The sequence below is a fragment of the Hippichthys cyanospilos genome, chromosome 16 (assembly GCF_059441005.1).
Source record: "Hippichthys cyanospilos isolate Australia breed blue-spotted pipefish chromosome 16, RoL_Hcya_1.0, whole genome shotgun sequence".
In the NCBI taxonomy this organism is placed as follows: Eukaryota; Metazoa; Chordata; class Actinopteri; order Syngnathiformes; family Syngnathidae; genus Hippichthys; species Hippichthys cyanospilos.
In genome coordinates this window covers 14,433,412-14,458,243 of record NC_142384.1, presented here as the reverse complement: position 1 = coordinate 14,458,243, position 24,832 = coordinate 14,433,412, and the positions used below count along the sequence as shown (strand labels likewise).

Here is a 24,832-nt window from a genome sequence, read left to right as displayed (position 1 = left end):
CACACCCACTTGGCACCTAATCTGTTTAACCGCTGGTGAACCTGGGATGAGGTAACATATCTTGACATGTATTATTTTGAAAGGTCTGTACTGCAAATAGCTCTATTAAAAAATACATATTTTCCTCTTACAACATACGGTGGAAGGTTCACACAGCTAACAGATGCAGAACATGCCGAACAAATGGCCGACCCCTCAAAATGCTGATGTGCAAAATCAAGTCATCCATATTATGTTGTTTACAGCGGAACTCTACCCGGTAATTCTGATGAGAAAGCCAGCTCCAAGGCGATAATGCCGTTCTGGTAAGGGCTCAGTTGACAGTTAAACAGCAGGTGTCTCCCCTGTGTTTGCATACATCTGTCGCTAGGGGGCGTCTCAGTGGTGATCGGCAGCCCGCGGTCCTCTGAACGAAAGATCCCTCAGTGAGGAGTGGGTTCAGCATCCACGCGCAGCTCTCCTGATATTCCCTCTCGTGAACCTCATTGAAGCTTCAACTGAATGAGAATGAGACTACTGGTGAGGAACATGGAGTAACAGACATCTTCTGATCGAGACGACTATTTGGACCGGGCACAAATGGATGAAGCAAATGAAAAATCAGGTGACTTTTTTTTAAATACCCCTTTGGCGATTTCTAACGTGGTCAAAATAAGACTTTTTACCATAAGATCATTTGTAGTGAATATTACAATTCATCTAGGTTCTTATAACTTTTATTTGTTCAAATTCAGATCATGGCATGTATGACTTTTTCTGTTATTTGAATATTGGTTTCAAACCTCTACAGTATCCACTTTTTTATAATTGTGATTTATTTATGTTGCTACCTTTAAGACATACTCCATAGATATTTGCCTGCACGCTCTGCATTGATTGAATGTTGACATTTATTGTTTTGTCAGTTGGGATGTTTAAAGACAGCATTAAAAACAAAACCCTTTACTAGATAGTATCCCTTATCCAGTATCAATTATCTTGCATACATCCAATCATAATTATAATATATATATAATAACAATAATGTGATAATACTTTCTTATAAATTACCATGTGCATGCAAAATGACATTTTCTATCCAGATAAGCCACAGGCATTTGAGAGGTGAGGGGAAAAAAAAATCACCGGTTGTAGATGAAAATGATTAAAAGTGACATGCTGAGGAAGGGCAAAGTTGGAGTGAGTCACTGGAGAAATTGGAGAAGCAGGAGCCATTCCACGTGACTTTACTCGCCAATTCCTATGCTTCTCATTGAAATGTTTTTGTCATTTAAACGAAGCTTCGGAAGCGCCGCGCGAATGTCCGTGTGTCTTTGTGGCATCAACGGTGACTCAGTGTGTGAGAGTGTAAATGTCCTTTCAGCCAAGCACAGGTAATTAAAAGTAAATCTCTGCTCTACTGGGTGACTCATCGCTAGTGGAGCAGTAAAGGAGTAGGAGGCTGTTGTGGGGGGGTTGCAGGGGGAGCTGATGCAGTTATTCAGTGACACTGAAATTATGACTTCAATTAACATGGGAACTGAAATCAAATCTGCTGTTTTTTTCTACAGTAGCTGAACAAGAATCAATGCATAGTTGCATTTTTTTACTTGGTTCTTATATTTTATACTCTATATTCTCCCAATATATATTTGCATCAGTCATAATTAGTCCAAACTCACATTGTGCCACAATATTAGGTACAGCTTGACAAAAATGGATGGAAATTAGCTTGTAAAATGCCTGTAGGTTGCTGTTATTGTTGTTTGGGCAGGCTAGCAATTTTCATGCTGCAACCGGCTAATTGTCTTAATAGATTGCAACCATATTGTAATTGGTGGACACTGCTGCACAATCACAGGTGTTTCATTACTAATGTGATTACAGTTCATTTTTCCTTGAAATTGGACATATTAAGGAAAATTGACTTTTTAATGGCGAGTATACAAGCGGTTAGCGCTGTGGGGTGACTGCTCTACCCATTAAAGGGAAAAATGCACCACCAAGTAATTGTTATTTTTCTAGTCTTGGAAATGTGCTTTTGAGCCAAGTCGTTCTTCACGTTTCCTAGTGATCCTAGTCAGGTCCTGCCTGAGATCAAATTTTAATGTTAGTTCAGCCACCCTGTTTTTTTTCCACGGCGAGGATTGCTCAGGCTCATAACAGCTTTCTGTTGTGAATTGAATATTGCATTTGTAATTTACTAGAGCATCATCAAGCTGGACTTTATTTTGCAATAATAAGGCATTCTTTATGTTTCAAGATAGTACAAAATATTAACAAATGAGTTTAAAAAGTGTATTTGATTTGTTCACCCCTCATCAGATGTCATCTCAATGGCCGATTCATCGGTCACGCTGGAAGACATCGAAGGCGAGCTGTTCAAAATTGAACGACTACGAAACGTCCTTGTGCGGAGGGAATCAGAGCTGAGATACATGTAAGATTTATTCATTTTTTTCAATGCGCAATTCAATGTGTATGTCCAGCACACCACTTTGACATCCATGAACCAATTCTTGTCCAATATATGTCACAATATATACAGTATATATAAAATGTGTCATAGACTACAAACAAACCAGTGTTTCTATTTCTGTCTTGTCTCCTGTGTGCATATACTGTACATAGGCAAATGACCACAAATAAACACTGGAAACCTTTTGTGTCAGACAGAGAAATGAAATCTGATAATGAAGCAGCAGCGCATTTTGAGTAATTTCATGCGAAGAGATAATGGAAAGTGTTTTATTAACACAATGCAGCTGTCAGTTGTACCTTTTAAATTATTCATACAAATAATTCCCACCAAGCTATGAACAAAACATCCATCCATGCATTTTTCATAGCCGCTTGCTCTCAGTAGGGTCATTGGCCTGCTGGTGCCTATCCCAGCTGTTTACGGGGCAGTATCGCATGGCACACAGGGATAAACAAACATTCACACACCCAATCACACATAAGGAGAATTCAGTGTCCAAGACACCTACCATGCCCAGAGAGAACCCACACAGGCATGGGGAGAACATGCAAACTTCTCACAGGGAGCCCAGAGCAAGCTGGAATTGACTCGTGACTGTGAGGCGGACATGCCAACCACTCTTCCGCCGTGCGCCTATCCAAACATCTTCAATTAATTTTAACACATGAGAAAAACTGGTACTGATGCTGTTGGATAATATTGAAATCAAGACGCTCTGAGCATAGGAATGATCAAATCTACTTTTTTCCATTATTCAGAAAAATTATTAAAAAAAATACAGAATCAAGATTTATTTTTTTACACTTTTATGTCTTGTAATAAGTGTTTTTTCCTCATTACAGGATGGATGACATTCAGTTGTGCAATGAAATCTCAAGGCTGAAGAAAGAGTTGCAAAATTTGATCTCAATCCCGGGTACGTTCAAAAAACAGCTCCTTCCTTTGAGTGCAGCTGTTGCGAAACACTATTATTCATAGTATCTATTAAAAAGGCTCTTACTAATCAATGACCTTTGCAATGACTAAAATTCAGCTGAAAAATTGCGATTGGGAATTTTCAAGGCTAATTCCTTTTCATTTTTTTTTAAACGTACTGACGATTTTTTTTCCCTTAAAGTTTGTATGACATCTAGAGCCACGAGAAAGGTTGCTGTGGCAACTAAAAAGATCAGTACAGACCACAGTGGAGAGTGTTTAAAGCGAGTGTATGAAAAATAAATAAATAGATCATTCTCTATGGCGAAGGAAGCAAGTGCACAATATCATGAATTATTAACAAGCATATTAACTCAATCGCACACAGCGGAAATGAGCATGGCCCTAGCCAATCAGAGCGTTGAAATGTAGGCTTAGTCTTCTGTATTAACACATATAAAACTGTGTATTATAAGAGCAATTGCCTCTATTGAACAATCTTTAAGAGAAAATGTGCGTAATGTGCATCTCATGTAATTATTGAACAGACCGAGAGAAATCCAAGGAAGATAAGAAGAAGGAGGAAGAGCTACTGCAGCAGATCAGCAAACTGGTGGAGACCAGAGACTTCCTCGTAGACGATGTGGAATTTGAGCGGCTCAGGTGAGCCTTTTCAGTATGCATGGTGTCCGCGCTGTACAGATCCAGCATTCCGTTTGCTCGAGGAAAAAAGTTGATCCCTGCCTCCAAACAATTTGAAGTTATTTTCCTCAAATCGAGCGTGTTCTCCCCAACAATACCCCATTACACAATAATCATTTTCCCCTGCTATTCACTTGATTACTTCTATAATTGCTTTGCAGGAACTACACAATGCTGTTTTAAATAGTTAAAATAGTTTAAATAGTTTAAAATTCCATTTGGATGAGTCGGAAATCAAATTCAAATTCATGGGATCTTTGCAATATACACAGATATTCTTACATTTTTAATTATTGTACAGTATACAATCTAACTTCTTGTTTACCTTTATTTCATTTTGCTAGGGCCAGAATAGCAACCAATCCGAATTTGAGCTTCGAAACATGCATAAAAACGCATCAAAATTCGCACATCGGGCCTAGCAAAAATGTCGATATTTTTAAAGTATGAACGATTACAAAAATATGCTTCTGTAGCACCTCCTGCAGTAGAAAAACAAAATACATTCGGGCGCGTTATATTTTGGTGTATGAATATTGGCAGATACTTGTAGCACTGCGAAAAAAGTCGATCATGGACATATGTGGTTAAATCGAAGATTTTTTTTTTTTTTTTTTAATGTCCAACGTTTACCCATTTTTGCATATTTACAGTCCTACTTCTGGCCCCTTGACCTAGACGGTTCATCCAATTGACTTTAAATTCCAGCTGTACCATAACAAATTTTTGACTTTTCAAAATAGTATATGACTTCGGTGGGGGCATCAAATGTTTTTTTTTATATTTCCTTTGCCACAAAATCATTAAAATATTTAATGTGTTTTTCTCCCAACTGTCCAGCCGCCCCAAAGCTATACAACGGCTTCCTTAATTCTTAATTCTTAATTTGATGCGATCCTTTCTCTTATTCACAACGTATTGATCTTCACAGAGAAAGAGAAGAAGACAGAGAAATGGCAGCATTTTTAAAGCCCAAGTTCCAAAATACTTTGGGGACAAAAGGTGAGCTTCTCATTCCATTTTCATGGTCCTTAAATGCACACATTTCAAACAAGATGACAAATGAGATGGAACTAAGCTTTTACAATTATGCTTCTCTTTCAAATCAGGTGCTCTGCAAGAACAGACGCTGGTGTCCAAATCCGCACGCACACCAACACCTTTTATCACCAAAACTGGACTAACACTCCTGAAAGACTGCTGCGGAATCACGTGCTCCGTTATGTAACGCACCTGTGTGCATGCTTACCCGTCATCGAATGCGTCATTCAACGCTCACCAACTCCTGCTTGCAGTTGCACATATTTAGTATTAAAGACTTAGTGTCATGTCCAAAAATAATGATGTTCAGTAGATTGGACAATATTTGTGGTGTATTAAATGGAAATTGTTTAATTGATCAAGTTGATTCAGAGTTGATGACCAAAAAATGATTTGTTATTTTATAACACAGGCATGCTATTGTAAAAGTGTTTTTGAGGATCGTTGGCATTCACTGCAGGGAGATGTTCTCCGCTGTATTCGTGTGCCCCCAAAATAGATGCAGACACACACTGCGGTCACAGATGACTCATACAGTGGGTGGTCTTAAAAAGCATCACCTCCTGGTCCCCTGGTTCAAATGAAGTCAACATAGCGGCATCATCATTTCAACAAAATCCCTAAAGAGCTTTTTTTTTTTTTTAACAAACACTCAGTGGAAAACACAGCGAGCTGAATGTGAAATCAACTGCTAAGCAGTCCCTTGCTTTTATACAGAGGCAGAAATAAAAAAAACATTTCATCATTGTTCACATGGCAACAAACGTCTATAACATGAACTGTGCGGAGCACTAATGCGTTTTTTTTTTTTTATCCCTTTCTACGTTGTATCACATAGCTCCTTGGCAGGCAGAGGAAGGCCGTCACACATGGTTGCAGATCAACAGACCCGTGCACGGGCAACAGTCCCCACTGTATTTCATCTGAAGACTAATTAGAGGGCTGCATAGTGTGAATATATAGACAAGACAACCCACTCTAATTGGGTATTAGTGGGAAAAGTGGCTTGTCTTGCTGAGTTGGCAGAGATATAAAAGAGTCCCTGGAAGCGTGACATCAGGCATCACCAATTAAATACGTTTCCTTAACAGCTTTGACTGTACTTCAGCGGTGTAACTAATCGTAGTTTCGTCTTGGAGGGATCGCAATGTCATATAAAGCATGCGAGGCTGTCTATTTGCCTTTTGACACGTATATCTCATTACAGTACTTCAAACAGGAAAAATTAATTACCTTATTTTCCACACTCTAAGGCGCATTGGATTATAACGTGCACCTTCAATGTTTAAAACTGTTTTCATACATAAGCTGCACCGCGTTATAATGTGCACAGAATAGAAGCTACAGTAGTGGCCGGGGTTGCGTTATGAATCCACGAGATAGAGCTGCGCTAAAGGGAATCTCAACAAAACAATCGGATAAATCAGTCAAATCCATGATAGAGCCGAGCCAAGTTATATCAAATCCCGGTGTAATGCGGCAACACTGTTAATAAACACATTCTGCCTGAGTTTCAAATGTCCAATTGTATTTCAATGCACCTCATGTATCGTGCACTTTGCTAGAAGTAAACACTCCCATAATTGTGCCTTATGCTGCCTTGGCGGCATAATTACATTGCCTTTTACTGACAAAGTCTTACAGGTTTCACAAATTGCGAAAAGGAAATGTAACACAAATGGATACTGTGGGCTCATGTGAAGACCTAGCGCTGCATCAAATACAACAAAGTGCTTCATGATGAATTGTGAAGATTTTGTCTTAACTCAAGCATAAATTGCACGTGCCTCTGATTCACTGGAGTGCTCATTGTTGGCAAGGCTTCTTGATTGACCAGATTGACTTGTTGGGTGACAGTAAAAAAATAAAAACATTATTTAACCCCTTCTCATCCATGTTCCCATTAAAAAAAAAAAAAAACTTAAGGCTTCGATGAAAACTTTATGCCAGAAAAGACAATGGCGGACAACTAGCACTAACTTTAGAAGTCAACCTCAAAATGTTCTTGACAATATGTTCTATCCATCCTTTCTAAACGCAGTATTCTGATCAATATGAATCTGAGCTACAAAATCCACCTGTTTTTAGCCATCTCCAGGCGTGGCCATTTTGCCTCTTGCTGTCAACTGAAAAAGACATCACAATTGCTCAGAATTCAGACAACAATCAATTACAAACTTCACATGGCCAACCTCATAAACATAGGCCAACGAATTTGGAAGTTATGTCATATGACCGCAAAATTAGGAATACTGTATATCCTCTCAGTATCGTGAATATCTCGCTTTACATTTTGCAGAAAGCTTATTCCTGATGGTCTTTGCTTTCATTTCATTGAATTGAGAATAGACTGCGGGAGAAAAAACCTAATACAATATTGATCATTTATGCTGTAAAGTAGAACCTTGCTTTAGCTGCAGTCTCCATGGTAGCATATTAGTATCTCTTTTCCTGTAGTACTAAAAATAGCCAGAGCATGGCGCACTTTTACCAAAACGCCTGCGTGATACTTCGATGGCGCTATCCCTTTAAATCGTGACGCAGCTCAACTGGTGTCCCACTTTGTGCTATAAGCAGGCGGGGTGCAGCAGCGAGTTCGGCCGCCCGGTGCGTACGGCTCGGCCCCGTTTGTCGGCTCTCTGCTGGGCCTTCACAACGTACGCGATGGAGTTTTTACTGGGGAACCCGTTCAGCACGCCTGTCGGACAGCGGATCGGTGAGCTTGTATTTCAACCACTCATGCATGCTTTTAATGCAATCACCAAGATGCAGAGCGAGCCTGCCATCTTCGTTACTCATTCACGAATAATCACACATATATTGCTTATGATTCCGTCTCGTAGCTAAACACTACGTAACATACTGTTGAGGTGCATAACGCGCTATTCAGTAATAATTTAGCATTTATTTAGAATGGCAAATGAATAATAGGTAATGCTTGATTGACGCGCTTGTTAGCCAATAGTTAGGAAGAAACCTCGCCGTGCTGTAAATTGATTGGTTAAAGCAAACGTCGACTTCCGCTGACCTAAATCAGATGCAAATTGTCATGCTTTTGTTAACTCATGCAAATACAGTATTGTGCAGTTGAACCAAAAAGAACTTAATAACAATTTTCTTAAGAAATACATGTACATAATTATGTCTATTGTTTTGTGTTGAACATTACCGGTCTGGGAACTTTCTTTCAGTTAACTGAAGACAAACCAAAATGTATTATGATTATCAGATAAGAAACGAATATTACTTCTCGGAAAATAAAAACAATATTATCCACAGTAATAGAGCTCAGCTCCATTGTCATTTTTGTAGATAGTCTAAACAAAAGTTCTCAGGACCATGGAGGTAGCTGGTTGGATTGTTTTAATATTATTAATGGACTATGTATTTGTCTCTCTTTTTACCATCTCAAGTCATACATTTTTATTTAATAGAAGAAGAGCAAACATTTTTTTGTTTGTCTGTCACAGAGATTGCAACCAGCTCGAGCCTGCCATCAGACGACTGGTCCCTCAACATGGAGATCTGCGACATGGTTAACAGCTCTGAGGAAGGGTGTGTTTTTGTACACGCGCGCGTATGCGTGCGTCTGTGTATTACACACAACAAGCTCAGGGTTGCATTTACCTGAAGGTCAATATTCTCTAATCCCAGACCTAAAGATGCAGTCAGAGCCATAAAGAAAAGGATTGTGGGGAACAAGAACTTTAAGGAGGTCATGCTGGCACTCACAGTGAGTGTATCGACACATCTTCGCTCTGTTATTGTTCCTCTTATCGTGTGTAATAAGATAAGAAACACATTTTTCTGGTTCCAGGTGCTTGAAACCTGTGTGAAGAACTGCGGATATAGGTTTCACATCCTAGTAACCACAAGGGATTTTATCGAGGGGGTTCTAGTCCGTTCCATAATCCCGAGGAACAACCCTCCTCTGATCGTACACGACAGAGTGCTTGGCATCATCCAGGTTGGCTGGAGCTTCATCAAAGAAAAAAATATATGTTGTTAATCCTTATTGTCATTCCTGTGGTCACATTCCATGAAATCCTGTGTTATTCTCTGCTTGTCATTTTTTTCAAGGCGTGGGCAGACGCATTCCGTAGCTCGCCCGACCTGACAGGTGTGGTTTCAGTGTATGAAGACTTGCGCAGAAAAGGGCTCGAGTTCCCGATGACTGAATTGGATGGCTATCCACCAGTTCAAGCCCCCAAAAGGGTACAGACACTTTCCCATGACAGACTCTTAAACGCTTAACGCTGTCTTCCACCTTTGGTCAACTTTCTTTTCGGGTGCTTTGCTTATCAGACCTCGTCTCGGAACGGGCCTGCCGTTGCTACTGTCCCCGCTGCGCTGCTGTCCTCCAAACCTCTAACCCCACCCCAAACCCTTGAGCTAAAACAAGCACTTGATACAAGCGATGCCTTCACTCCCAACCAGGTGATGGATATTACTGCTCTTAGAGGGATATTTGTCGACTTCTTACTCTCTATACCTGGTACCTTGAATTACAAGTCCCCCAGTTTGCAATTTTTTTTAAACTTCACGTTTCTTTTTTTTGCATTCTTTGTATCAAACCAAATTAAAATTAAGCAAAGTTCAGACTCAACAGCCAAAGCATTGTTATTGATGTCACTCACTAAGCCAAGTCTCGTAGGTGTGCATACAACACTATGAGTTATAGCTAAAAGGCACCTAAAAAATATTTTAATTTGTTGTTTATTTCAATTCATTTTTATGCAATACAATGCTATTTTTTTCCTCATGAAACCAAACATTAAAAAATTTGGTTTTGTGGCCAGATTCATGACAATCAATCCATAACACAATCAGGAAAATTTATCTGATGCCCAAGTAAACCAATTTACAAGCTATACTCTACTTGTAAGTCAAGGTACCACTTTATGTATTTCCATTCGTCCCGTTACATGCAGACACACTTTCTCACACACCCTTTTACCCATCTACGATTTAGAAGCCGTTATAAAACACAAAATTGAGGCTATCTGACCACAACATTACATACATATGGATAGTAATACTATTCTGTATAAAATATTGCATTGAAAATCCCATTTACAACGCAGTAGAAAGTACTCAATGGAATGCAAGCTTCTGCCAAGCTGGAGCGAATTTAGCCTGCGTCTCTCCTCCTCCTGTAATTCCTTGCAAAGAATTGCTCTAGTATTAAAGTACTTCCCAAATGTAATGAGCTACTACTATATTTAGAAGACCTGGCGCTGACACAATAGTGTATAAAATATGTTCACAAGATGGCAGTAAAGGACTAAATCATAAGACGCCTCCAAATTCAAAGGAAACGTTTTGAAATGAATCCGTTATGAATAGAACAGTTATTTCCATCAAGGTTTATTTTAAATTGTATAGTTTCATGATTCAATCTCTATCAGTGTTTAAGGCCTTTGAGCGGAAGAGTGTGTCATAACTTTTATTGTTGTCGATAAACGATGAACTATAAATATTCCAGGTGGGAGCACTAAAGGCAGAGCTGGGAGTGGTGCGGAGCAATCTCACGATGATGTCTGATATGATGACTCAGTTGGATCCTGTCACGGTTAAACAAGCCGACATGGAGTTGCTGGAGGTACAAAAATTACGCACATTCAGCCGTTCTTACCTCCATAAAGAAACTATTACTTGGTCCCGCTAGAAAATGTTTCCCACCCTTTCACGTTCCCTTAACTGATCTTCCACTTTATGCGTGCGCTACATCTGGACCATCACAACCCCCCCACCCACACATTTTCTTTTTTGGTTGTGTCATTAGCAGTTATACACAGTATGTAAGGAAATGCAGGACAGGATTGTGAAGATTGTCCCCAGGCTTAGTGAGGAGAAGCTGATTGAAGAGTTGCTAGCAACAAACGACGAGATGAACACCGCCTTCTCGCGCTATCACAGGTAAACCGTTTTAGTTTCTTTTTTTTTTTTTAATCACCATACAACCTTGAGGCGACATTTCTCATTTTGTCTTTCGGCAGCCTCAAAATACTTCAGAAGACGTAATTGTGTTGAAATGAATAGTTTTAAATGTTAATTTATATAGTAACAGTACATGAGGTCTCAGCATGGATCAATGGGCAAACTAAAGTGGATAATTAATTAAAAAAATATATATATAGTAGGCAGATGGTCATAAAGTCAAGTTTGTTCAGAAAAGTGTTTGCTTTAGCTGCGATAAGGATTATTCATGTTGTTTTTGTCATAAACAAATGGAGGATGTCCATTGGGATAATTTGTTGTCAACGATTGTGTGTGTAGTTTCTTACTGTCCTTCTTTGCTACCATCTTCTTTTTTTTTCTGTGTTTAGATTTGAAAAACAATTAACAAATGGTCCAAATTCAACACAACAGGTAGGTAACTTTGTCTGTAGTCTTTTTTTATATATCTTAATACTTCACATCTTATCCCTTTTCCCATGTTTGCATTTGCAGAGCCATACATATGTGAACATAACAGACCTCAACTTGAGCCAGTCAGAGGCTGCATCAGCCACAAATGGGACAAAAGAGGACAGTTTGTCACGTCAGATGGCAGGGCTTAGTAAGTTTTTTTTTTTACGCTGACTTTTGGAGTGGATGTAATCAAGATGAGATGACTTATGGTTTTTTGCAATTTTTCAGTTCAGTTTTTGAGTATAGGGTTGATTCTAGGGATATTTTGGGATTTGTTTTGCATTCTAAAATTCATGGAGAATCCCACTGAGTTTCATTCACCTCACAATTGATTTTTACGTTTCTTTTAACAGATACGAGGGAAGCAGATGACGTGGATGCATTTATGCAGAAAAGCAATAGCTTAACTCAAAGAGGAAGGTACAGAAAATACACAAGTAATATCACATTCTGGAAGTTTTCTTTCTGGGTGTTGCAGTTCACTCAAGTGAATTTGGTTTCAGTGAGTATACAGACATTGGACTGGATGGCCTTGCACAAGCTCAGGACAACACCATGCTAAACTCTAAAGCGGTAAGAAACGTTTTCATATAAGTTTACATGCATACAAAATGCCTTTTCATTGACACTGATTGTCATTCTTGACCCCAAAAAACTGAAACATAAAATAGAAATTTTAGGTTTAACAATAAATCGGATGTTAGAATGATTCGGAAATTTTGGAATACCTTCTGTTATAATATGTCAATGCTTCATTTGTGAATGTGTCTTCCTATGTTGTTATGGCTATAGTAATTGAATCATTAGTGTCAACAAATAGATAGAAATCACTTCATCCTATTCTGAAATATTCTCTATCTGTGCAACGAAGGATCACAGCCCAGCCTCCTCCCACAGCTCCTCACCAAAGTTAGACTGGATGATTAAGAGGGGAATGGTGGGTCCATGTCCATAGTGTGCTTGATTCCCCCCCTCCACCCCGATTATTTATTTATTTATTTATTTATTTATTTATTAGTTCTGGGTCTTGTTGTAGTAGTAGTTGTCGTCATCATGAGGTTGCAGTTCACTTTTGCTTTGGTCAGTGGTTTCATTTTTTTTCAGCCTTCTAAAATGTTTGGTTTGCATGATATTCAAGTGTGAGAAGTAGTTATTTTATTTGACATGGGTGCGCACGGAGCATGGAACAGTTTGCTTTGCTCTGTCCCGATATTGCATTTTCTTATCATTTTTGTATTGTGTCAAATTGGGATTTTTGTGGGGGCAGGGTAGGTTGCTTTATTTTTTTTTTTGAGGAGGTGAGCTACTATTGTGTTTTGATATATTTTTTTTCTCTCTTAGATTCCAGTCAAGCAGACCAATGTCATGGAGGATATTGAGAAATGGCTTGAGCTGGATGATGAGGTGAGCAGTAGCATCACTAATAGGGGTGTCAGATTGATTGTAATTGCAGCTCAAGTAAAGCCTACTACATAAATGCAAAGCACCCAGCTGCAACTGCAATGAAAATGCTTATGTGGTGAGCCATAGCAAAACTGTTTGCCAAACTAACCTGCACGTTTGAGCAAGTCTGCAATAGACAGGATTGATGATTTTTTATGCTATTTTGTTATTACTCAAATTTAATATTTGGCGATTGACAAAATAAAACCATTCCTCCTGATGGCGGAAACTAAAGGTTGCAAAGAGCACTTGGGACTAGTCTCAAATACAGCAGAAGGTAAATTGTCACAACTGCATCTGTTAAAGAAAATAAATGACTGAAGCCTCGTTTTCTTTGTTTTGATCTGCCACAATAACACAATGTATCTAAGTTAAAAAAAAAAAACTGATGTTTTTTTCTCTGAAATTTTTTGATGCGATTCATTAGATGAATTAATGACATATCTTAATCAACCTTATTTTTCATCTCTTGATACAACAAATTGTATTGCATTTACGTAACATGCCGTCTTCTTTTTTTGGCACAGTATGATGACATTGAGGACTCACAAGATGGCGTCACAAGCGAAGGTGAGCAACAAGAAAGTTGATTTCTAACCTCCGTTCATAACAAATCAGTTTTACCCATGTTGTGTGGTTGCGTGTGCATGATCACAAAACAAATTCAAATCCCAAGTCAAGGTACCACTGTAAGCAACTCAAATTCAGATTCATATTCGTTTTCAACTGGCATAAATTCAGTTGCCTAGTCATTTAATCCCTTGTCATTCACATTTCCCTGTAGAAGTGGGATATTTGTCATAATAGAAGTTGTGCTCTTCTGAAGAATTTGACAGGTTCCTGGCACAAAGAGCAAAAGCGGCTGAGCGATTGCCTTCAGTGCGACAGTCTTCCGAAGACGCCAACCAGTCTGAATCCTGAGTTGCAATTTCAGCTTGCCACACACGCAACTCTCAAAGTCCCCCTGCCATCAGGAGAACAGATGGAGAGGAATTTGGGTTGGTGTATCAAAGGCACATTTGGCATGGAGGGTTGCAGCCCGTTACTTCTTGTGTATCTTGCTATTGCTTTACTGGGCTTTTAACTGGTAACGAATGGATGAAGGCCAGCGGATTTTACTTGATTTTATTAAGTGGTGGTAATGCAAACTTTTGCACAATTTCTATGGTAACATTCCTACTATTGAAGGAAACATGGAATATTGTTACTAAAACAACTTTTGCAACATAGATAACTATATTGCTATGAAATTTATTTGTGGCATCTCTTGAGTTACAGAAAATGCCTGTCAAAGCAGCAAACACTGTTAACTTATTGTAGGAAAAATGTCAGCAATTTCTCTTATGAAGTTTAAGTCTTGTTGTCATGTTAATATTGATATCGGATGTAAAGGAAAATTAATTTAGTTTTATTTGTTTTGTTTTTTTACCTCCATAATATTTGTTTGTTAAAATGTTTTAAGTTTAAATGCAGAGTGCAATTAAATAACCAACCAAACTATCAAGAGTATGTTTTACTCCCTGGATTGGTCGAAATATCAACCATGTAGCACATATACAAACTACAATGTACTCTCAAATTCTGTTTTGGTGACTTCAGTGAGACGAATATGTAAACCATTTTGGACATATTTATATGTTTGACACCTTTTGAAATTGAAGGTACGTTTCTTAACCTTTGACTGTTGTATTAAATATGCCTCTTTTTTTGACACGCATAAACTATGGCAGTTTGGCATGGGCGTGTCTATTATGTTATCTGAAACGTCGGTTTGAATAGTAAACATCGCAGAAAGCGTTGTCTCGTTTAGTTTAATATTTTTTTTTCAGACAAATACCTTTACATGCAAACTTATTAATTGTGCTCGTCGTGGCATACGACGCGTTAGGAATGGAGCTTGTAGGTCTGTATTTGGGGAGGGAAAAAACAAACAAACAAAAAACAGGTGTCTTGTGTTTGCAAGAAGCAGAACAATACTTTGTGCAATCCGATTGGACAAACAAAACACCGACATCTGATTGGTCTAGGATGTCACGCCTTCTGCATGTTGGAGCAGCCAACTTCCGGTTACTTTTGACAACAAAAAACACACGTTTACGGTCATGTCTCTCGGTAAAGCTGGCTGGACTTTATTGAACCCCCTCCGGGGGGTTCTGCGGCCCTCGGTCTCGGTTTTAAATCGAAGCTACGCCGCTGCTGCTGAAGCCAGAGCCTTGTTAAATGGTGAGCTTGAGTCGATTCGCACGGCGGGGACGTGGAAGGCGGAGAGGATCATCACTTCCAAGCAGGGACCGCACATTAACGTGGACGGAAGCCGTGGCAGTGAGTAAAACAAAAGTTATTTGTATAAGATATTTTAAGTTAAGATTAATTTAAATTTAAGATAGCATAAAATATTTTGCTTTGTCAACGTCATTTTTGTCGTGAGTGTATATCAAACAAGTAGAATGAGCTTTTAAAAGTCTTGAGTAAAGGTGGGAAGCAATGGTTCGCAATTACTTTAGCAATTTGGAAAGTGCTGAATGCCTTTAAAACTGTGTGGTGTGCAAACGCAAATATACAGTAAAATGTGAATTCATTATTCTCTTCTAGGTTCATCAGTGTAACAGATAAAAACTCATTCAAATCTTGTTTTTGTAAGCTTTCGCTTGTGTGTTTCTCTTTGTTTGTATGGTACCAACCTTTTATCAACCTTTGTGATTCCCTTTATCCTCTCAGGTATTTTAAATTTTTGCGCCAACAACTACCTTGGCCTATCCAGTCATCCAGAAGTGGTGCAAGCAGGGATTGATGCTCTGAAAACATACGGCGCTGGATTGAGCTCGGTCAGATTTATCTGCGGCACTCAGGTACAGTGCCCAATAAATTGAAAACATAAAGACGCTAATAAATCCATCAATTTTCTACAGCCGCTAGTCTTGCTAGTGCCTATCCCAGCTGTCCTCAGGCGGTAGGCGGGGGACACTCTGAACTGGTTGTCAGCCATTTGCAGGGCACACAGAGACAAACGACCATTCACGCACCCAATCACACTTGAGGACAATTTAGAGTGTTCAATACACCTGCTGCGCATGTTTTTGGAGGGTGAGAGGTAGCCGGAGTGCCCAGAGAGAACCCACCTGGCTTGGGAAGAACATGCAAACTCCACACGCAAACTCCACCAAGTCGCCCATGAACATGACTGAACACAAAGTCCTAAATGGCTGCATCAATGCAACAATGCCTCAATTGTTAAGATGTTATTAGCCTAGCTAGTGCCTACTAGCAAGCAAAAATATAGAGGAGCATGCAAGACTTTAACTTGGAGAATACTTAATCTGCAAATTGTATTACATTTGTCGATTTGTGTGCTCATCAATGCGTGTGTTGGCTGCAGAAAACATCTTGCCTTAAACAAAAATATGTCCACCCCCGACATTGATAACTTAGATGAATATTTGAGTAGGTACTACTTATTGGAAGCTAACATTGTTAGCTTGAGCTAAGTTGCTATTGTTGTTGCTCTGCTTACATTTGGACTTTGAAATGGCAGGCACACAAAATCTGGCAAAATCCACGACTCATTTACTGACACTGAAGCCATTTTAATAAGTAAATTTTCTGCAATATGTCAGCTTTAAACAAATGAGTGATATGAATTGCAGGATTTGCACAAAAACCTGGAACAAAAGTTGGCAGAGTTTCACGAGAAGGAGGACTGCATTCTTTATGCCAGTTGCTTTGACGCCAATGCTGGACTGTTTGAGGTGGGTCATGCTGTATGTATTATCTCCAGCAATGGATATCTGGTTACAGGGGATAAAATATTTGACTCACTCCTCCTGCGTTAGGTTCTGCTGGGCCCAGATGATGCTGTGTTGTCAGATGAACTTAACCACGCCTCCATTATAGACGGTATTCGTCTGTGTCGGGCAAAAAGACTGCGCTACAAGCACATGGACCTCAATGATCTGGAGAGCAAGCTCAAAGAGTCTCAGGTGTGTGTGACATCGTACCATCCGTGCACATGTTCACCATCTTCATGTAGTTTGGGGTACAGAAAGAGCTGAGAAATTTTTACTGACAATTTTAAATATTTCAGTCATGTCGTATGCGGCTGGTGGTGACAGATGGAGTCTTCTCGATGGATGGAGATGTGGCGCCGTTAACAGGAATCTGTGACCTAGCCGAACAGTACGGCGCCATGGTGTTTATCGATGAATGCCACGCCACTGGTTTCCTTGGGCCTCGTGGCAGGTGAGTGAAATATTCCGCCTTAAAATAATCAACTAGTTCTATTCATTTTACAATCCCTCAAATCATGAATGCAACAATTGTCTTTTCTGGTTAGTAGGTTTTAGTAAGAGATGTTGTGGCCAGGTTATGTTCTACTTGAATCATTGCATTGGGAACATGTTAACAAGTTCTGAAACTTATAATTGAACTTGAAGCTCGTGTACTTTCACAGAGGAACCGATGAGTTGCTGGGAGAGATGGACCGAGTGCATATCATAAACTCCACGCTGGGAAAAGCACTGGGAGGTGCAGCTGGTGCGTTATAATCTTTTTAAATATTGAGCCTTGTTTTGTTTGTTTTTTTCAGCTTATGCGGAGTGTTTTTGTCGACAAAGTTGTTTTTAAAACAAGTGGTTTTGAAAATGTAGGTTGTTTTTTTTTTTAACCCACACTATCTGCAGGTTGGAAGCAACCTCAAAAATTCGATTTTTATGTGTTCCTTGTACCTCCTGTTTTCCTCTTATTACTAATGATGCCATCATAGATATGTAACTGATTAGGACTAGCACTGATGATTTTGCATTCTTAGTGAAACTGAAATACTCCTAAACTTGTTAGTGGCAACGGCTCTCCCTTCCATGTGTGGATTTATATTGTTTCATGTCAGGTGGGTACACGGTGGGACCAAAGCCCCTCATTGACCTGCTGAGACAACGATCTCGGCCTTACCTCTTCTCCAACTCCCTCCCACCCCCCGTGGTGGGCTGCGCCACTCGTGCCGTGGAGCTGCTGCTCGCCTCCAATGAGATTGCGCAGAGCATGTCAGCCAAAACCATGAGGTAGATATTTGATTTGATAGTGTTCATTCTGTGTACCTATGAAAATGATCAACTTGAGTCATAAAATATACCGTATACTCTTCTTTTAAACTACATGCTGTAAGGGTCTCCAGTCGTACGGATTTTCTGTGTTCTACAGGTTCCGAAACAAGATGACGCAAGCCGGTTTCACCATCTCTGGCTCCGCTCACCCCATTTGTCCAGTGATGCTGGGTGATGCCCGGCTTGCCTCTCTAATGGCAGATGACATGCTGAAGCTCGGTGAGATATAAGTCGAATCAGACCTTGTTTTTTTTTTTTTTTCTTCTGTATGAAAACAAAAGTAAATACAGTCCATTACTTAGGAATGAACTTTTCAAATCAGTCAACTTGACTTTATTCCTCCACAGGAGTTTATGTGATTGGATTTTCCTTCCCCGTCGTACCTAAAGGCAAAGCCAGAATCCGTGTTCAGATTTCAGCCGCGCACACTGATGAAGATATCGACCACTGTGTTGACGCTTTCATTCAGACGGGCAGAAAGCATGGAGTTATTTCATGAAAGGATGTTGAGAAATGACTACCCTCAAATATTGTTGCCTGTTACTTTAGGCCAAATGAATGATGGTGGTCATTTTTAACTGGTAATTTTGTGTTCTATTAATGATGGGTTTTACTGCCTGTAAGTAAAAAACAAAACAAAACAAATATGTGGGTTTCTTTACTCAAGTGGTTTCAAGATGCAAAACAAAATAAAATTTCGAATATTAGCCAATCTGAGTTAGACTTTATATTAACATCCTAAAAGAAATCTCTGTTGTTATATAACATGTTAATAGTGGTGTGTTTCCACAATTCTTCTTTGTTCATCGCCTCCTAGTTACTTTAAGGTTTGTTGAATTGTTGAATGGCTTTTGTACAAGTATAAATAAGCAGAAAAAGATGAAAATTCCGACATCCATCCATTCATCTTCTAGAGATGCTTACCCTCAAGAGGGTCGCAGGCTTTTTTATGAAATGATTTGAAGAGTTTTAAGTGTCATTATATCTAAAGTCAAAATGTTCACTGGTATCAGCTCTATATATCTGTCTGTCAATCATGTATTTATATTTATTTTAAACGTGCGCCTCCTTTATGGACATCTTTTACACTTGGTAAAAGCTGCATTGATTCTACAGTTAAAGTTATTGCGAGGCTTGCAAAAATCATTATGTACTTTGTCGCCGTCTAGAGGTTTAGAGGTGTAAACAACGCAGTACAGTACAATATTTTATCTCCCGTCTGTTACTTGCCATTGATGGAATGAATTGAAGCAAAAATTGTGGGAAATGTATTGTAAAACATCACGTTTGCAGCACATACAGTAAAAACAAAAAATAGAATTCATAGTGGGAGTCAATGAACACAAATTGAAATCCACCAATGATGTAAACGTCTAAAGCGGAGCTTCGAAAGGTGGGACTTCCGGCCGTTAGCTTCCGTCTGAGGCCTTTCCATGCGGTTTTGATTCGGGTCTGTAGTAGCTGCTATTACTATGCAGGTAAGAGTTTTACAATAGTTGATATTAATGAATGAAAGTTATCACATTTTGGCACTCATTTAGCGCTTGGGAGTATTTGAGATTAGTCTGTATACAAACACAGAACTAACAATATTTAGAGACTCCCAACAATGAATAGAGACTCTTCAGCATTGTTTGACTTGCGGTACAATTGTGCTAGTGAGCTGTTTTGTAGCCTAGCATTACTTTGGATTGTTGCACAAGTCCGTGCAAGTATGGCCTCGCTATTTCCTGGCTTTGTCTAAAGTCACCCGCATTCGCGCTCTTTCTAAATACGAACAATACAGAGCGATTTGCTTAGGAGTGTATGATTTAGCTGAATAGCTCGCCACGTTAGCAATTGTTATGCAACACAATCCCGTTTGGTTAGCTCGGCTAACGGCGGATTTAAAGTTCAACATCAATGCAGTACATTCAGGATGTTTTTACCTCTATCCAGTCGATCTATAATTACATTGCCTCTGTACGTTGCTGGTTTAATTTAATGCATGCTGCTTTTAATCACTTATTCCTATTCATTCAGGTCCTCTCTTTAATACAGAGGCAAACGCACTGCCACCGGCAGACAAGTGCAAACGCAGAAAAAAGGCAACCAAACAAAAAATGCAAACATAAAAAAAGATGGAATCACAAAAATGAAACGGAAGCAAACCTACAAATAAAAAGTGCAAAAAAACGTCGAGATTAAAACAGCTGCAAACAAATGCATGTAAACGCAAAAGAAAAGCCCTGCAAAAAAGATGCAATCGCAAAACGGACATGGTCGCAAATTCAAAACCAATGAACAAAAATGAAAACACAAAAGAAAAACGCTGCGAAAACAACACGATTAAAAAAAATAGCAAGAAAAAGGACTCAAAGAAATTGTTAATGTGAAATGTGTCAATAAAAAGATTCTTGACGATCGAATTTGTTAAAATGTCAATACATTTATTTGACTATTACAATATTATGTTTTCTTTTGCTTCTGTTCTATTTTTGCAATTGCATTATTTTATTTTTTTGTAGCTGTGTTTTTATGTGTTTGCATAATTTAAACAAGAAAATGCCCTCCAAACATTCATGAGATCAGTATTTACAACATAATTCAGTTTCATCCAGAGTTTAAATGTGGAAGAACTCTCATTTTATAACCTCAATGACTTCAAGTTCTTCTATTAATATCAATGCTCCAGGTGGACAAGATGGCTGACAATGATGTGGATAATGAGCTGCTTGACTATGAAGATGACGAAGAACCCCAAGGAGCACCCGAGAGCGGAGCCCCAGCCGGCAAAAAGGAAGTGAAGGGATCCTACGTTTCAATCCACAGTTCCGGCTTCAGGGACTTCCTGCTCAAGCCTGAGTTGCTCCGCGCCATTATTGACTGTGGCTTTGAACATCCATCAGAAGGTGATGCTCCATTGAAGTTCCAACATCCATAGGGCATTCAAATGGTCTTGGTGCTTCTTTTAATAGAAACAGTTGATCTAAATATAGTTGTCTGTCTTGTATAGTCCAGCACGAATGCATTCCACAAGCCATCTTGGGTATGGACATCCTTTGCCAAGCGAAATCGGGTATGGGCAAGACAGCTGTCTTTGTTTTGGCCACTCTTCAACAGCTCGAACCAGTCGATGGACAGGTCAGTATCGTAGATTCGCTATAGTTAACTGTACACAAATATTAACATTTGCCTGCCGAAAAGTGTTGTATTCCTTAAAGAACTGTTTACACTAGCTTGACTAGGCGTCCCGTTTTACTTTGGTGTCCCAATTTTTGAGTCTTGTTTCAAGTTTTGTCCCGAGATTACGTAGTTCATCCCCTGATTTCCCGTTACTTATTTCTCCACCATATTCTTCTGTTTTCTAGGTTGCAGTATTAGCAATGTGTCACACACGTGAGTTGGCCTTCCAGATTAGCAAAGAATATGAGCGCTTCTCCAAATACATGCCCGCGGTCAAATCGGTGGTATTCTTCGGCGGGCTCCCAATCAAGAATGATGAGGACGTCTTGAGGAAGAATTGCCCCCATATAGTGGTGGGAACGCCAGGCCGCATCCTCGCTCTTGTCCGAAACAAGACTCTCAGTCTAAAGAATGTCAAGCATTTTATCCTGGATGAGTGCGACAAAATGTTGGAGCAGCTCGGTATGTTCTATTGAAATCTTTGAAGGTATTTCGTGTTTCCACGGTTGCTTGATTTGCTTGGACTGTCCGTGCAGACATGAGGTGTGATGTGCAGGACATCTTCAGACTCACGCCTCACGAGAAGCAAGTCATGATGTTTAGTGCCACGCTCAGCAAGGAAATCCGGCCGGTCTGTCGCAAATTCATGCAGGATGTAAGTGAAATGGAAAAGACATCACTTTGCAGCTTTGTGCATATAATTTTTCATCACTTAATATCTGCGGAGGACCAAAACTGCCTGAATGAAGAGATAAAATTGGAAATTAAATCAAATATAAATCATTAGAAATAGAATAAAATCATTTAAATCCAAATCCCGGATTCCATATTCCGCAATAGAAAATAGATATATCAAAAATTTGCAAACCATACACACGGTCTACATAAATAATAACATATTTTTGTCTTGTGCAGCCCATGGAGGTATTTGTGGATGATGAGACCAAACTGACGCTGCATGGCCTGCAGCAGTACTACTGCAAGTTGAAGGACAGCGAGAAGAACCGCAAGCTATTTGACCTGCTTGACGTGTTGGAGTTTAACCAGGTGAATTGAGCTAATATTTTCATAATTGCAACAGGCTGAATTAAAAGTTAAATTGAAGTGTCATTATCCATTATGTTTGAAATTGATGATGAAATTGATTGTTTCATTTAAGAACACAATAATTGGAACCTGATCGATTTTTTTCATTTTATGGTGCATTTACAGTATCAGAGTGGAAAGATGCCAGTTGTTCATGCCATGTTTGCGGTTGCAATAAAAGGTGGCGTTTTGGCAAAGGTTAACTCAACTGTTGAATACCCTGTCCCTCCTCTAGGTGGTGATCTTCGTCAAGAGAATCCAGCGCTGCATCGCCTTGTCGCAACTTCTCGTAGAGCAGAATTTCCCTGCCATTGCCATCCACAAGGGGATGGCCCAGGAGGAGAGGTGAGGCTACCACATGAGCTCTTTCACAAACTATGCCCTGTTGACCTCACAAGTATGTTAATGCTGCATTTAGAGGCACCGGTGCATAATTGCCTTCAAAGAGACAAGCGCTCCAGTAATGCCGGTGGCAGCTGCACTGATGATACTTTGCTCCCCCTCTGCAGACTGTCTCGCTATCAGCAATTCAAAGACTTCCAAAGGCGCATTTTGGTGGCCACCGACCTCTTTGGCCGAGGCATGGACATCGAGCGGGTCAATATAGTCTTTAACTACGACATGCCAGAAGATTCAGACACTTATTTACACAGGGTAAGAATGCCTCCTCTGTTAATCTTGACAAAACAATAGTGACACACTCTCGTGAAAAGCATCATCTCAAACTCAAGGCCTCGTTGCCAGATATGGCCCGACATATATTTGTACTTTGTCGAAGATCATAAATAGTCTTAATTTTGAATTACTGTGTCAGCTACGTAAGCTGAGTTTTGATGCACAGATGTGCATGTTTAAATCGGTCGTATTCTTCTAATTAAAGTAGCGGTATGAGCTACAGGGCGGAAGACTGTTGGCTGTTAGCGGCCAGTGCCTGTTCTAGCTAACAGCAGTTCGCGTTAGCTGAGGTTGTTACAGCAATATTTTCAATAAAAGAAGCAAGCAGACTTAACCAACGTCCGAGTCCATCCTTGTTCACACACAGGAATATTACTAAAACAGAGAGGATCGTGTAAAGTTATGACGTCTCCAGCTGATTCAGTTAATTGTGGAAAGGTATGGACCTTGTGTGCACCGGTTAGAGAACACCGAAAGGTATCCCATTTGATACCTTTATTGACATTTATGAATACTTTACCATATTCTCTGGCTGAGCGCTGCGGGCACATGTCCAAGGCAGCTAGCTGTTAGCCGCTAACATCGATCACTGATGAGAACGGATGTTGCAAGTCAGCACGTCCTCAATGATTTCAAAGGCGTGTTTAACAATGCAAAATTGCGGTTGCCTTCCAGTCCGCCCGTCCCTTATTTGACGCACACGGCCCTGCGTTGTTTGCTTTGGCCAGGTTGCCCGCGCCGGTAGGTTTGGCACAAAAGGCCTGGCTATAACATTTGTGTCGGACGAGACGGACGCCAAGACTCTGAACGACGTGCAGGACCGCTTCGAGGTCAACGTGGCCGAGCTTCCCGATGAAATCGACATCTCCTCTTACAGTAAGTCCCGGCCGGCGTTTTCGAAAGGAGGCTAAGCCCCGCGCTGTGATCCACTGCAATGATTTGCGGATTTAGATAGATTACAGTCACTTTACTGTAAATCACCTGTAATTGTCCCGTGTGCAACTGCCCTGCGAGTCCCCGGAGTCTGGTGTCACCATCAGCACTCAGATAATCAGGGTTATTTAGTCGTTTTGGCAACTTGGGAAAACAGTTGGTGCTGCTGCTATGCAACTACACAGCTCATTAAATTGAAATGGCTTTTACATCTTTCACCTGTTGTACTTGGTATTTTCAGCTGTTGCCCTTTGGGAGTTTGGACATATGGGACTCACGTCTCTTTTTTCTTTTGTTTTTTTTTTTCCCCCCCTCGCTTTAGTTGAGCAGTCCAGATGAATCCCCCAGAAGGGTGGACGTGGCCTCATCGTGGATCTCATCTTGTACTTGGATTTAGACGTACTTTTCTGTTTATTTGAAAGCTCCGGTCGTTCCCTCTCCTCAAGCTTTATTTTTATCGTCGGTTTTGGGGACCTGATATTTCATTGGTTTTTATTTGTATTTTTATGTTTTTCTTCAATGAAATTAAACTTTTTATGAAACGACATTCTACTTTTGTCTTTTGCAATTTCAGAGGAATCCAGACAAAATTGTAGCAAGCTTTTTCTTGCGTCCTGTCTTACCTCCTAAACCAGGAGCTTTGAAACTTTGAGAACTTGAGCGTGCGCACACATGCAACGGAAGCCTTCATAATCCTAATGCTAATCAAACACTTTGTGTCTGTAAATGCTGTCGGTATTATTTGAGGGGAAACAATTTGAAGAAAAATGTTTTAATGTTGCAGAAATACTTGTAATTCCCTAGTCCATAAAAAAAATCAAATCTTACACTATTTTGCTTTTTTTTTTACAAGGAAAAAACATCAAAAGTCAAATTATTTTTTCCTAAGCTCTTTCTCCTA

At 39.7% G+C, this 24,832-nt stretch overlaps 4 protein-coding genes across 8 annotated transcripts; all 4 read left to right on the top strand.

Annotated features, from left to right (window-relative positions):
• Positions 1-379: 379 nt before the first annotated feature.
• Positions 380-7,000, top strand: LOC148410791 (bMERB domain-containing protein 1-like). Its single transcript, XM_088438106.1, has 6 exons — positions 380-604; positions 2,305-2,419; positions 3,304-3,377; positions 3,925-4,039; positions 5,010-5,080; positions 5,188-7,000. The coding sequence occupies exons 1-6, from the start codon at positions 580-582 to the stop codon at positions 5,304-5,306; spliced, it is 519 nt and encodes a 172-aa protein (XP_088294232.1). The 5' UTR covers positions 380-579; the 3' UTR covers positions 5,307-7,000.
• A 693-nt stretch (positions 7,001-7,693) lies between these two features.
• tom1 (target of myb1 membrane trafficking protein) lies at positions 7,694-14,476 on the top strand. 5 transcript variants are annotated; one of them, XM_088437588.1, is made up of 16 exons: positions 7,694-7,835; positions 8,590-8,674; positions 8,774-8,852; positions 8,937-9,086; positions 9,200-9,334; positions 9,425-9,556; positions 10,605-10,721; positions 10,908-11,038; positions 11,449-11,491; positions 11,573-11,681; positions 11,887-11,953; positions 12,037-12,106; positions 12,405-12,470; positions 12,875-12,937; positions 13,504-13,546; positions 13,803-14,476. In XM_088437588.1, the coding sequence occupies exons 1-16, from the start codon at positions 7,784-7,786 to the stop codon at positions 13,895-13,897; spliced, it is 1,437 nt and encodes a 478-aa protein (XP_088293714.1). In that variant the 5' UTR covers positions 7,694-7,783; the 3' UTR covers positions 13,898-14,476. The 5 variants fall into 5 exon arrangements, with proteins under 5 accessions (XP_088293714.1, XP_088293713.1, XP_088293717.1 ...); XM_088437587.1 differs by having other exon boundaries at positions 10,905-11,038; XM_088437591.1 differs by lacking the exon at positions 9,425-9,556.
• Positions 14,477-15,020: 544 nt separating this feature from the next.
• Positions 15,021-18,784, top strand: gcat (glycine C-acetyltransferase). The gene is made up of 9 exons (XM_088437592.1): positions 15,021-15,298; positions 15,695-15,825; positions 16,621-16,722; positions 16,807-16,953; positions 17,058-17,212; positions 17,424-17,506; positions 17,859-18,030; positions 18,170-18,291; positions 18,420-18,784. The coding sequence occupies exons 1-9, from the start codon at positions 15,079-15,081 to the stop codon at positions 18,569-18,571; spliced, it is 1,284 nt and encodes a 427-aa protein (XP_088293718.1). The 5' UTR covers positions 15,021-15,078; the 3' UTR covers positions 18,572-18,784.
• A 662-nt stretch (positions 18,785-19,446) lies between these two features.
• Positions 19,447-24,478, top strand: LOC148410788 (ATP-dependent RNA helicase DDX39A). Its single transcript, XM_088436913.1, has 10 exons — positions 19,447-19,550; positions 20,747-20,963; positions 21,068-21,195; positions 21,423-21,699; positions 21,774-21,892; positions 22,153-22,284; positions 22,559-22,668; positions 22,833-22,977; positions 23,727-23,874; positions 24,254-24,478. Exons 1-10 carry the CDS (start codon positions 19,545-19,547, stop codon positions 24,268-24,270), a joined length of 1,299 nt encoding a protein of 432 aa, XP_088293039.1. The 5' UTR covers positions 19,447-19,544; the 3' UTR covers positions 24,271-24,478.
• Positions 24,479-24,832: the final 354 nt, after the last annotated feature.

What these genes read in the sequence shown, in the direction of transcription:
- LOC148410791 (XM_088438106.1), top strand. Translation starts at nt 580, where the DNA reads ATGGATGAAGCAAATGAAAAATCAG. An exon ending in GTGGAATTTGAGCGGCTCAG is followed by an intron (nt 4,040 to 5,009) that starts GTGAGCCTTTTC and finishes TGATCTTCACAG; the next exon opens with AGAAAGAGAAGAAGACAGAG. An exon ending in AAATACTTTGGGGACAAAAG is followed by an intron (nt 5,081 to 5,187) that starts GTGAGCTTCTCA and finishes CTTTCAAATCAG; the next exon opens with GTGCTCTGCAAGAACAGACG.
- tom1 (XM_088437587.1), top strand. Translation starts at nt 7,784, where the DNA reads ATGGAGTTTTTACTGGGGAACCCGTTCAGCACGCCTGTCGGACAGCGG. An exon ending in GTCCAAATTCAACACAACAG is followed by an intron (nt 11,492 to 11,572) that starts GTAGGTAACTTT and finishes TTGCATTTGCAG; the next exon opens with AGCCATACATATGTGAACAT. An exon ending in GGATGATTAAGAGGGGAATG is followed by an intron (nt 12,471 to 12,874) that starts GTGGGTCCATGT and finishes TTTCTCTCTTAG; the next exon opens with ATTCCAGTCAAGCAGACCAA.
- gcat (XM_088437592.1), top strand. Translation starts at nt 15,079, where the DNA reads ATGTCTCTCGGTAAAGCTGGCTGGACTTTATTGAACCCCCTCCGGGGG. An exon ending in GCAAGCTCAAAGAGTCTCAG is followed by an intron (nt 16,954 to 17,057) that starts GTGTGTGTGACA and finishes TAAATATTTCAG; the next exon opens with TCATGTCGTATGCGGCTGGT. An exon ending in ATGTCAGCCAAAACCATGAG is followed by an intron (nt 18,031 to 18,169) that starts GTAGATATTTGA and finishes TGTGTTCTACAG; the next exon opens with GTTCCGAAACAAGATGACGC.
- LOC148410788 (XM_088436913.1), top strand. An exon ending in CTTTGAACATCCATCAGAAG is followed by an intron (nt 20,964 to 21,067) that starts GTGATGCTCCAT and finishes TGTCTTGTATAG; the next exon opens with TCCAGCACGAATGCATTCCA. An exon ending in GTCGCAAATTCATGCAGGAT is followed by an intron (nt 21,893 to 22,152) that starts GTAAGTGAAATG and finishes TGTCTTGTGCAG; the next exon opens with CCCATGGAGGTATTTGTGGA.